This window comes from Gouania willdenowi, chromosome 7 (genome assembly GCF_900634775.1).
Source record: "Gouania willdenowi chromosome 7, fGouWil2.1, whole genome shotgun sequence".
In the NCBI taxonomy this organism is placed as follows: Eukaryota; Metazoa; Chordata; class Actinopteri; order Blenniiformes; family Gobiesocidae; genus Gouania; species Gouania willdenowi.
The window spans coordinates 9,676,274-9,690,070 of record NC_041050.1 but is presented as its reverse complement, the minus strand read 5'-3'; the positions used below and the strand labels follow the sequence as shown (position 1 = coordinate 9,690,070).

The 13,797-nt window shown below is 37.3% G+C and overlaps 1 protein-coding gene across 1 annotated transcript in view; it reads right to left on the bottom strand.

Moving 5' to 3' along the window:
• The window catches only part of LOC114466962 (metabotropic glutamate receptor 4-like), a 181,784-nt gene that overhangs the window by 84,363 nt on the left and 83,624 nt on the right, over positions 1–13,797 (bottom strand). Inside the window, exon 2 of the mRNA XM_028452840.1 lies at positions 4,245–4,461. Coding sequence (XP_028308641.1) covers positions 4,245–4,461 — 217 coding nt within the window. The remainder of the gene's footprint in view (positions 1–4,244; positions 4,462–13,797) is intronic.

Sequence of the window (13,797 nt, the reverse complement as noted above, 5' to 3'; positions counted from 1 at the left end):
GCATTCAGATTTAACCTTTAAGATTTAGATTTAGCATTTATAAAATAGATTCAGATTTAACATTTAGATTTAAATGTGACATTTAGATTTAATATTTACATTTAGATTTAGCATTTAACATTGTAATTATGTTTTTACAAGAAAAAAATCAAAAATTTCACAAATATTTCTGTAAATCTTGTCAAAAGTAACATACGTTTTTTAAATGTGGTTTGTTGCAGTTTATTTTAGCATGCGCAACCTTACAATCGCCGCAGCATACCAAGGGTTGAGTTATCATGTTAGAAATAAAATACTAAATGGAAATGAAATAAATGGAAAGGCTCAATGTATACCTGAACCAATGAATCGATATTGAACTTTTTACATCAAGTTAACTCAAAGATATGGTTTGTTTTACTCAGCGTGGTTTCTGGTTTTATAAAAGTCAGTTCCCCTTTAAACATAAAACAGTAATATACTACAAGATCAAGTTGACAAGTTTTAACAGAATAGAACGAAATTAAATAGACTCGAAACAATAATTAGCGTATAAACTATACACACAAGTAAATTGGCCTGAAATTAGTTCACTTATGTTTTAGTAGGAAAAAGTCCCCTCAGATCAGCATGCCAGACTAAAAACATTTTAAAGCACTGTGACCGTAACCAGTTATACCCTCTTTGCTAAATAATAAGCAAAATAACAGACGCCTGCAGCACAAAAGTGTAATAAAAACAATTGTGAACCTTTTATTTCTTCCCCAAATGGCATATTATTAACAGTATTTATAACTTGTCTGAACACTTGTAAATCTGTCGTACAGAGCTGAAATCAGTCTTCTCCGATTAGCTGCTGTGATGTTCGGAGGCAGTGACTGCTTCTGAGATCCTTGGCTGTGAAGATTCCACTGCAAAATCCACTTATCTGTGGCTGTATTCTAGACGTGGAAGCCTGTTTGTCGTCTACTTCTTACGTATAATTAATCTAAGCCACAATGCGAGGACAATAGAAGATCGTGAAACCACGGAAATGTGATATACTGTACAAGAGTTTTGCTTGAGTCATTGAACGTGAAGGAGCTGTAGATAGACACGATTAAAAAGAAATCTCGATGAACATAAATTATTAAAAAAATACAATTAAAAACTTTGCGTGTGTGTTATTTAATAGATTAATAGAAAACTCAACACTGGCCTCCTTTAAGAGCCAAAACAAGTGTGAAACAATACATAGTTGACCTTCTGTTCAAGACATTTTTCTTTTTATTACTTATCTTAAGACTTAATGACATGTGGGTCTACCACCCACGCATAGATGAGAACTGTGTAATTTACATATTCAGCCAGAGGCATCAATCACGTGTGTCCTTAGGCTTTTTTTTTTATGTATGATCAATATCAGTCTGAGATTGTGTTTCCCCGTCCATCACATTTTAAACGTTTCTTCAGTCTTCATCTGCAGGATAGGAGCGTTTTGAGTCATAGTTTGGAGATTATAAAATTCTAATTTTCTTTTTTTTTTTTGTAGTTATTTGTAACATTTAAAATAATGAGAAATGTATCTGAAAGGACATGGCATTTTGGTGAGAAAAATCAGTCAATAATAGCAAACCCCTGACCTCAACTAAAGAATACTCATAAGTGAGAGTTGGAGCTTTAGAAGTAAACCTCCAAGCAAGTGGGATTTTTCATGATCCCCCAAATATACTGTATTCCCATTATAATATAAATTTTCATAGTTGCAACTTGATGTGCACAAATCTACTCACAAAGTGTTTAAATAATTAAAAGAACAGGAAAATGATTTAAATCTGAATATAGGTTTTCAAAATGTAATTCTTAGAGCACACGTGTCAAACTCAAGGCCCCGGGGCCAAATCCGGCCTTTTAGAGCTTTCGGCCCGCAGCAGAAAGCAAAAAAGTCAGAGAAACTATGAATTGTGTAAATTACAGACTAATTTAGTTGTAGATATCGCCAAAATAATACACAAATTCAATGAAACTCCACAATATTAGCAGGTCTCACATTTTCACCATGCTTATGTCACATAATGGAAGTAATTTTGTAATCTGTCACTTATTGATTTGATATTATCGGTGCCTTACATATTTTATCATTTATTGATATGTGGAAGTGTAAACGAGAGCACAATGATTAAATTACAAATGTTCCCGCCTAAAATCTCTCCCACTTCAGATGAACTGCTCCTTATTTGGTCCCTGAGCTAAAATGTGTTTGACATCCCTAGGGTAAAATTATAGTTTCTTTTTTTAAATTTGTATTTGTTGAATTTTACGCTTAGTGTATGTTTAATGTTCAGAATGATTAGCATTGAACATTCTACTATAAGAAGTTTCTTAAATGATATGTACTTAATGGTTGCGAAATGGTTTACCTGGATATACTTGGAATCCATCTTAAAGTAATTTGCTGCAAGAGGCCTTTTAAGATGACTTGTGACCACCTCCAGAATAAGGGACACAGTGGTTGACTGAGCAGTGAACATGCTGGTGGTGATAACTGTCTCAGAGGTCAGAGGTCAGAGCCTCCTATACGATGTTTAATGGATTCCCAACAGCTTTTAACTTCTATCTTGATGTTACACTCCAGTGCCTCCCTGCACCTCCTCACTTTCTTTGACAACAAAGTCTTTAAAAAATGACTTCTTCCCGTCATTGCATCCATAATACGCTGACGTGTGTATAGCATTATAAAGTGTGGCACTTTTTGCTGTTCCTTGGTCTAATGCAAACAGAGTCAATATCAGTAGCTAAATGGAGGCAAAAAGGGATCCCTTTTGAAATGAAACGGTTAACGGTAAATGGGTTTCACTTACAAAATGCTTCATACCTTAAATGCAGTCTTACACTGTTACACATTAGACTTGAATTCCTTGCCCGAATTGACCCAGCTTAATTCGGGCTTAATTTTGATCATTATACCACGGACCGGGGCAGGCTCGGGCCGGGTTCAGACGCTGGTTGGTAAATAATGTGTACAGTTTTGTGCAGAATGAGGGACTAGTAAATAAAGCTGATATTAAAGCAACTTGCATCAAATTGACATGAGTGCAAGGATGTTTTCGCGTGAAACAGGTTTAGGCTTAAACAGACATTGGTTTCATTCGGGTCGGACGAGTTCGAGTGGTGTTCTTTCAGGCTCGGGCCGGGTCTTCTTTTTTTGGCCCGAGTAAAGCTCTAAGTCATATACACTCATTCACACACTAATGGTGACTTTGCTGCCATGTAAGGCGCGAGCCCTCAACCAGGAGCAACTTGGGGCTGACAAGACAACCGCTGCCATCTAAGCATTGCCATAGTTTGCAACATTTCAGAACAATCTTTAAATTGCTTTCACCAACATTGTGATTTGCAGGTAAATTACATTTAGGCTAAGTATGATGTGTAGAACTAGTAGCACTTTCTACCTGTGCTACCATTTTCTTCTACCATAGTCAATTTAAACCATTTAATTTTAGCCCCTGATTATAGATTAATATAAACGGGTGCAAAGGAAAATCTACTTTCCGTTCCAAAACTTTTGGTGGTAAATGAAATGCTTTTGTTATTAGAGGCTTATTGTTACCAAATGTTGTACACAGGTCCAGTCCCATGTCAGATTGCTTCAGCTGCAAAAACTAGCCAATAATCCTAAAGGTGGCGCTACAGCAAGCCTTTGAATTCCAAAATTCACAACAAATCAACTACAAATGCTACAGATTTACAACCTTTACCAAAACATAACTCCAATACCAAAGGCACTTTTGTACACTCAAACCTAATGCAAATTCTGATTTAGTTCACTTTGATTCTTTTAAAAACTGGAAAACGTATTAAATCTATCTGCTCCAAAATGTTTGCTCAATTGACACCAAACTTGCTAATGCATCTTCAGACTGTCCTTCTCAAAACAGCCAAACAGACTTTTTATTTAGTATAAATTGAATAATGTTGACTGTAAACAGTGTTGTAAACATATACTTGCAAATTATTGCTAACTAATTGTTCAATGTGCATAAAATAATGCAAACATTTTGGAGTCATGGTAGATGATGTTTAAAAAAAAAATACCCAAATATCTCAAAAACTGAAATTTTACAGCCTTTTTCAATTTTGCTCTAATGCGAACAATTGGAATTAATGTAAAAATGGCATGCTCAACACCTCCACGCTGTCTAGATGCAATATGTGTATTTTTCTAATAAATATATTTCTGAGTATTTTTGTTTTTGGACTGTTGAAATCTTTGAGGAAAGACTTACCATCCTCTCGAGACTTTTGAATAAATGCATCAACACCACTTTCTCCGTAGTTTCCCTCTGATGCTACAGTAGAAACGTAGTTCCAGCGCATGGCTTTGACAATGTCCACCATAGCCTGTGCTTGGTAGGTGTCAGGTGGGACTACACGAGAAAAGAAGTCGTATCTGGTGTTATCGCTCAGCTCCGGAGCAGTGGATGCGTAGCTCACTTGAGGGATCTGTAAAAAAAAAAAAAAAAAGAGAGACAGCAAGGTTTATACAATAGAGTTTAAAAAAGAAAATGTTGTGTAAAATAATTATTGAATAAAAAGAGCTAAAAAAAAACATGACTAGATTATGTGACTTTTAACTCTTTGGTGGTTTTATCCTTTTACATTTGACACGCTGTTGCCTTAAATAGACCTGATTATCACAGGCTTAGCAACAACATTCTCTGAGAGGAATTTTTTCTCACCAAGCAACACAATTCATATCTTGAATTCATATTCCTTTCCCACAAAATGTGAGCTTTGATAGTGTTTAGAACATAAACAATAATCTACCTACTGTGTTCATGTCAGAAACCACAAAGCCAACAAAGAAACACCACCTGATTTAATAATACATTACACAGCTTCCTTGCATAAATACAACACGGCTGAATTTTCAATTACCTTTCATTTTGTCACTTTTTTTTCTTCTTTTTTTTTGATAATGATTGACGCAAAAAATGTGCTGTCCAAATCTTAGCGAAAAACACAAACCCTGCAGTAACTCTTGCACCTAATGGAATTTTTCTGTGTTAGTAATGCATAAAAAACATTCACATAAACTGGCTTTAGCCTAGTTTTTTATATATTGAAAAAAGTAAAGTAAAGTTCAAATAATCAATAATCCATCAACAAATATATTGTACCCTCTTCCTGTTGATAGAGGTTGGTAAAGCATATCCTTGCAAACTCAAAAAAAAGGTTAGTTTGTAATGCTTAGCGCATTTACCACACAGCAGGAAGGTCCTGAGTTAAAGCCCATGGTGTGATACTTAGGTCTTTCTGTGTTTGCATGTTCTACTTGGTTTTCTTTCCATCATCCAAAAATGTGCATGTTGGGTTATTTGGGGTATCAAAAGCCTCTTCTACCCACAGCCTCTTCTCCGAAAATCACATACCCAAAGCAAAGAACATTTTTCAAAGCTTCTACATGATTTTTTTTTTCCAGATTGAAGTAGGACCCTCAGTGGTTACAAATTATGTGAAATTTTGAAAATATATGATAGTGAGTGACAATAAATCATGTTTTAAATACAGAAATCTGTAGTCTGCTGCAAAAAAAAAAAAAAAAAAAAAAAACAGATTTACATCAAACAGAAAGCCAATTATTAATAGGGAAGGCTACAAAGGCAGAAATATTTGAACATTATAGTATGCACATCAACTGCAGCAAGTTTGGTTATAATAATGAAAGTTAGGCCAAAGATACACATGTTTTTTGCCATTTTTTTCCACAAGTTTGGGAACAAGTGTGTAACTGAAATATGTCAGTCCAACTGATTCCCATCATTTCTGGAAAAGGTCCAACTGAGCTCTGCTTTGCCAAACAGACCTTTTTGACAAATTCAGAATAAACAATGATTTAGATATTTATCAGAACTTCTGTTTTTTATCAGCTCTCATCTGATGCCTGATATCTGAGTGCCTCAGCAAGGATTAGTCTCTTTTCCATTGACCGGTAATTGTCAAACATAACACCTTTAGCTAACTTACACCTTTATCTTACTTGCAGACTAATCTTCACCTATGGTTGATTCTGTAATATTTTCTGCAATGAATACAGACTAACTAGTAATAGTGGTGCCATTTCTACTCCTTTGCTGCCTCAAACTTCAGAGAGCTTTAGTGTGGTCTTCTACAGTAGCGGATTGATTCCTGCTACTGATTGTAGTCCCAGCTAGCTGCTGCAGTGCGTGTGGAAAATCACAACTGTTCAATCTGTGTCTGTGACCCACAGCTTCTCTCACAGCTCATACAACTCCACAAAGGCTCATTCTTTTCTTTAGGAATCACTGGGGGTGAAGCTCCAAGAGAGAACAGTTGAGTGCAGTTAAGCCAATGCAACATGCATCCATGTTGCTAGCTTTACATTTCTGGACAGTGTTATGAAACGCACCAAAAAGGATTCAGTGATTTTCTTGATAGCCTTGGTTTTATAGGAAGGGACTTGTGTTGCAGCAGTATGCCAGTAAAAAAAAAAAAAGCCTTGTTAAGGTGATTTCCTTTCAAAAAAGAGAAAAGGCAGAAAAGGAAAGTGTGCGTGTGTGTGCGTGTGTGTGCATGTGTGTGCGTGTGTGTGCGCGTGCGTGCGTGAATGTTTGCACAAATTGTGTTGCTTCATGAACTTGGAGACCTGAGTGACACTGATGTTAGACGCCGACGTCATGCTTCACATGTGCTAAGGGTGCTCTGAGAGACCTCGTCAACATCTGTGGTGCCTTGGTATCTTATTGGTCGCATGGCAAGAAGGGAGGCCGGGGGTAGCAATGCCTCGATTTGTAGTTCGTCAAGTCCATCCACCTGGAGCGCAGTCAATGCAGTGCCTGAACTACACACGCAACACAACCGCTAGTGTCCAAAGTGCAGAGTGTGTGTTGGAGGCGTGAGTATCGAACCACGCACAACTAGAGGCTTTGGTACGCCCCATTCAGTTTCGTACAGGTGTGTATCGACCAGTTTTATCACTCTCTGGTCCACCTCAACTACTCCTGTAAAATTGAACTGGACATGCCACTTCACTTTACTTTATTTACTTTGTTTATTTGTAGAGGACAGTGCACATTAATGCACACCAGTACAATACCAGATTTAGCCATGAGCTACTTTTTAAAATTCTGGTTCTAGCCATCAGAGGCTTACAAGGTCAGGATCCTTCTTACATCAGTGATCTGATCCAGGCTTACACCCCTGCCAGGGCTCTGAGGTCTGTGGATCAGAATCTGCTGAAGGTTCCTCGCACTTGTTTTCGGACCAGAGGAGACCGATGCTTCCAGGCCGTTGCTCTTCCTCTCTCTGCGTTCTATTCCCTCTGTCGACACCTTCAAAAGCCAACTTAAGACCTATTTATTTGTTCAAGCTTTTAATTAGCTACTCTTGGGCTGCTATGATTTTATGCTGTCTTATGGCCTTTTATACTGTGTAATGTTTTTGCTTTTAAACTGTGTTGTGAAGCACTTTCTGGCTTTTTGTCTGTGAAAGGTGCTATAGAAATAAATGTTACTTACTTACTTTCCATCTGTAGTCCTCATACATTTACAGCCAACCAAAGCAATTTCTTATTGATATAAAAACTCCTATAGATGATCACATGACTGATTTGCTTTCAACTATTTTTTCAGCTCTTTTTTAAAAGCTGTAAATTTGGAACAGTCTCGAATAGTGATTGGAAGACTTTTCCAGCTTGTGCATTCATTCACAGAAATGGTGTTTGTCCAGTGGTGGTGTGTCTGAACGGAACCTCACAGTCCCTTCTAGTGGCTGATCTAGTTCTTAAATTGCCATAATTCCGTCTTATCAATTCCTCCAAAGGAGGGGTGCCTAACCATGGAGAGATTTATAAATCGAGTTTTTAAAACTCAAAAGATGATTTTTCTCTAAAATTGGACAATGGTGAGAAGAATTGGGGCTTTTTTTTGACAAAAACATTGATGGCTTGTTCATATAACTGTTCTTCAGGTTTTAGTACAGTGTTGTTAGCAGATGACCATACAGAAAAACAATACTCAATGTGAGAAAGGATCATACAATGAAGGTATGGTTTAGCAGCAGTAGTGGACATAAAGAGTCTGATTTGTTTAAAGTTTTTCAGGTTAAATTTTATAGTGTTAACAACATTTTTTATATGTTTCTTGAAGGTTAGATTAGAGTCCAGTATGATTGCCAAGTACTTGAACCGAGACACCAATTCAAGTACCTCTCCATCTATAGAAACTGTAAGATTGTTTTGTGATATTGGTCTTGTTGTTAATGTCATGCTCATAGTCTTTTAGTATTGAGGTAAAGCCAGTGCTGAACCTTGGATTAGGCATTTGTAAGTTTTGATGAAATCATGTCAATTGTCAGACCATGAGTAAAAATAACTGCATCTTCATCATACTGAGGTGGTCTTTATTTAGAGGTAGAGCAAAGACCCTGAAGTTAGCTTAATTGAAGCAATTTAGCCGCTATTCACCAGATGCATTATTTGCTCCTATGTGCCATACATGTCAAGGAGCTTCAATCTCATATTAGTCTAGCCATAGCAGAATAACAGCAATCAAAACTAAAATTGTGTTGTGCTGAGATTAATTTATGAGAAGTTGATGGTAGGTGCAGTATTAAAAATTGACACAGTAATCATGCACCGCTGGTGGGCCCAGCATTACCGAATCAAGTTGTCAGTGTCTTCTCTCAGTCAAAGACTTCAATTAGTTGGCAGTTGTTCAGTGTCTCCATGGCCAAAATGACCTCAAAAACAAGAAAATTGTTTTGCTGTCAACCCAAAAGGACATTTGTGGTGCTAAATTACCTTCTTAACAGCAAGTTTTGGGTCATTTTCTGGACCACAACCTGCAACTCAAGAAGCCTGTAAGAGAAGCAGCTACTCTTACTGTTTTGGAACAGGGCAAGAATACCCACAAGACATAATCAAGATGTAATCAAGAAGGTTGAAAAACTTTATGTAGAGTGGCAGGCATTAAAGAAGAATACAAAACAAAGATTAATAACCCAAATTTCAAAAGAGGAAAATTTCACCTCAGACTTCAATTACCTTAAAATTCCTGACGATAGAGACTTCCTGCTTGTTCAAAGAGAAAAGGGGTGATGAGGTTCAATAACATTTGTTAATAAGGTCTTGGAGAGACACTGAGGACTTCTGAAAATGTACTACACATCGATAATAATGCATTGGATTTTATATAGCGCTTTCATAGACACTCAAAGTGCATTACAGAATTAAGACATAATTCCTTCACTCCACACTTAGTAGTGGTAAGCTACTATTGTAGCCAGAGCTGCCCTGGGGCAGACTCACAGAAGCGAGGCGGCCATAGTGCGCCATCGGCCCCTCTGTCCACCACCAACGCTTACTCACACTAGGCAATGTGGGTGAAGTGTCTTGCCCAAGGACACAATGACAGATACCACTGGAGCGACTGTCCACCCCACTGTGGCACTTGGAATTCTCAGTGGTCTCCCGTCCAACTACTAACCAGGCCCAGACCTGCTTAGCTTCCAAGATCTAACGAGATCGGGCAATGACAGGCTGGTATTGCCATCTGACGCTGAAACCTGTTCTTTTCACTGCAAAAATTTCATCCTGCAGATGCGTTTCTGTCCTTCTTTGAATTAACGGGAGTGTTTAGTTGTTATATTTTCTCTTTCACGCCGCATTGACGTCATGAGGCAGGATTAAACAGATAGTGAAGTGTTGAACAAAGGTGTTTGGAAGGTGGTAATGAGGTCTTGTTTTAAGCATGTAATGAAAATTGATTTTTTTTCCTTGCTACCAACAATTCCCTTTTTTACTTGGGCCTTAAAATACCAGCCTGTATTGTATCTTTCCTTTGAAAGGAAAAAGCTGTGATGCAGTGACAGTCTCTCGCACCTCCCTCCTACAAACATTCACTGTTAAAACTCAGCAGCAGGCAGCCGGTTGCTTGCCAGACACGGATAAGACACCTTAGAAGAGTGAATGCCAATAATACCACTGACACTGTAGCCAAAATTCAACAAATGGTTTGTTGTTACTGATCTGATGCAGGTTCACAATATGCTTTTAAGTGGGATTTGAACGATACTTTTTCTGTTGTTGCCTTATTAATTTGTGATAGACTACCAGAAAAAGTGTCACGTGTACCTGCAGTAAACTATAGAAAATATATAAATAAATAAAGTACCCTGCATCTTTGTGTTTCTAAATTTTGCTGCCATCATGTACTCTGGTGTTGTTGTTTTCTGCATTTTTCACCTGAGGGATTTTCACCACTGAAGATTGCACACTTTCAGCATTTTGTCAAGAAGTGGGACAAGCAGAGCTTATCTTACACAGATTTCCTGCTCACCGGACTACAGACATTGTCTCAAAAGTGTATGCTGACGCTGATTGAACAGAGCGTCGTCTTCATCCCTGCATTGAGTCAGGAAAATATTCTCCTCAGCTATGGCTGCTTTTGATCTAACCCGAGGGAATCGAAAGAATCAGGGATTGGAAGTAAAAATAAAGATAAGATGTGGTGTGACCTGCCAGAGCTCAGGCATTTGTAAAACAACATTGAGTAGCTGAATTTGGGAAAGCTTTCACTACATGCTGGAGGATTCAGTGATCAAGATCTTAGCAGGATTTTTTTTCAAAGGATCCTGTTAGATGTGCATTTACCATATGTTCAATCTGAGACTAAAGTGGCTGAGGTTCATCCCTTTTGAGACTGAGTGTCTTCATATAGACTAGAAGGCACTGACACATTTGGTCCTCCTTTCAAGGTTTAAAGAAACCTATTAATCTACACCACCTTCCACATATGTATTATTCATTTCTTTCTAAAGAGTTTAGGGGAATATGCTTATTTACTGTCTCAAGTAGATGCTTAATGCAGATTTAATGTTTAAAATACTTGCTTTAAATAACTGTGCCTTTTTTAAGATTCAATGAGCTCATTTGGCTCTGCACCAATGCAGAATTACTGATACTCGCTGAACCTTACCATATATCTTACATTTGCACTGTTTGCCAGGGAAAAAGCATCCTTCAGTTTGGCTCCCGACGATCTTTTCTGGGTAAAAGATTTTCAAATATGTTTTTAATCCTTAAAGTTTGCATAAACTAACGTGGGAAGACACAAAATCTTAACTATTTGCAACTATGACTGCACTACACTACTGCAATGCTCCTATTTCTCGACCAAGAACTTCAGGAAGCTTTGGTTTTTTAGTTAATCTAATCCAACATGTAATGCCAATGCTCCATTCTCCCCACCTGTAGCTCTTTCCCGCAAGCATTATTATTTATTTTTTTTTCCCCCAAAATGTCTCATCAAACAAAACAAAACATGTTGCCTTCTAGTTGTCCAATATCTACAAACCCAAGAACTCAAACTCAAGAGCCCCAGACTGTACTTCAATGCACCATGTTTAGTAAACATCAACTTAAATGGTCCCCATTAATATTGGTTTGTATGTACATTATGTATTTGTAGCTACAGTATCTCTAATACGCCCCATGATAGAAACTCCTATTCCATGTGCACAGGATCAAATCCTCAGTTCTATTGTTGCAAATTTAAAGGGAATTTCAAGGTATTATTGCTGTGTGACTTTACAGGCACCCAGAGAGCTAAAATACCTTCAGGCATGGAATACACAACTATTAAGTTAGAAGTAAAAAAAAAAAAAAAAAAAAAAAAAATATATATATATATATTATTATTATAACTATGGCTGTTATGATAGATTATACTTTCTTAATAATCAGTCCGTGCAGGAAAGATAATAGCACAATAAAAAAAAGTCCTGACATAGTATAAATCCGGTTAGTTCTTGCATACTCAATCTTTTAATCCTTTTATACTTTCTAATCTGAACGCACTACATACTCATTTTGATGTCGAACTTAGTATGGTTGAGGAGTACGTTAGTATGTCATTTCGAACACAGCCTAAGACTACTGCAATCAAAGGCAGCATTACTAAATCTATAATTAGAATGCCTGACATTCTTTCTTTTTTCTTTTACTTTAATTAGAAATAAATGAATATCTCTGAGATGTTCATTTTAATTGCACCTTTTCTCCACATTAACTTCGTGTTAATCCTGTGACTCTGAAAACTTTGGTTTAATTATTATTAATCTACACTTTCTCCAACTTCCTCCTCTGTAAACTTCTTAGTGAGTCCTGTGAGGTTTGAACACTCATGGTTCTGAATAATTGATCCCAAACATTGACAACCCTCTTTCGTGTTTTTAATCGGAGAAAAAAACAACCAAAATATATGTTTGACAAGACTTTACTGTCGGAATCTTAAACTTGTTTTTCAGAGCCATGGCGTAGAAGATTCTACACTGGGTTTGACTTTCATCAATTCGCTGTGGCAGCCATTAGTTCAAATTTTGGCAACTGTGATTAATTGTCTCATTACTAATTGAATTAATACTACCGTTAAAACTGCAAATAATCTCCAAAGGTTGTGAGATTGAGCGCAATGGCATCTGTGATTAATGATTCCTTGAATAACCAATGTGCTCACTTGTTTACTCCTCTGGTTCTTCTGATTCACATAAAGGACCAATTAGTAGTGGATTTTTCTAAAGCCAATTTCTTATATGACAGCTTTGGGTGATTCACAGAGGAGATGATCAAAAGTGAAAAAAGATCTAATATTATGTCTGGATGTACTGTATATGCAGTTACCAAAATGGATCTCGCTTTGGTATCCTGAGCTGATGTCCTTCTCTGCCTCGCAGGCAACAGACACTTCCTGCTATATTTCAAAAGACATCAAGGAGAAGAAAAAGAGGAAAACGCCTTGGGTGTCAATGGGTGCTGCAAACGTGGACCGCATGGTATGTCAGATTCATGTTTTCTTAATAATCGGAACATAATACAAAAAAAAGTGTCCTTCGTATCACAAGGTTTGATGGCCACAATAGTTTCTCTATAATAGGTCAGTATTTGTTTTAGCACACAAACATTCTTGAAGAGGAGAATAGTTGGATTTTTTACACCAATGAACACCTGTGGCACATTTTACTCCACTATATGAAGTATATTTTGTGTCTGTCTGTTGGCGGGTTAGTAGTCCCCATGGAGTTTGTGTGGGGTCAGGGGGAGCATTGCCCCCCGTGTGGTCAATGCCTGTTTTTATCATGAATTTACAGAAGAAATTTACGTATTTTTTTTTTACAGCAGTTTTACTGTGTTTTGGACTAAATGCTGGGATTCATTGGAGTTTTGAATGTCTTAGGAAGATTTTGAGATTACATTTTATGGAATATATGGATTCAGTAAGACATGGCATCGCTTTAAATGTGAGGGGTGCTGGCTTGTTTATGTCGCCATTTCTAAAAGTCAAAGGAATCCGACCCTTAAGAACTGGAGTTGCCCACCCCTGACTTATTTGGTTAAAAAACCAAAGATTCTCAGCTATCAAACGGTATAATGCACTTGTGTTATGTTGCTGTATTTGAGAAGCATTTAATATCTTAAGGGCGTGAATGAGTAAGAACATGCATTTTGACCCGTGTTCGGGACGGTGGACGTTATGGGGTTAAACGACGTGTTGATGCAAATTTTTGTTGTCAAAATTATCAATTATGTTACTGATTATTTTTGTGTTATTGTTAATGTTGCACACATTGTGGTTCGCATGAATCTTGAGACGGTCTAAATATTTAATTCTATTTTTTCTTTAGCCCCCCCCCCAGCAAGAATCTCAAACCCTGCCTATTGTAGTCCCCATCTGGAACCTGCCAGTCTTTGGCTCTGTAATAAATGTTTTACCTTAGGTCTGCTGCCATTCTTTCTCACCCCTGTCTAGGTTTTTATTGGTT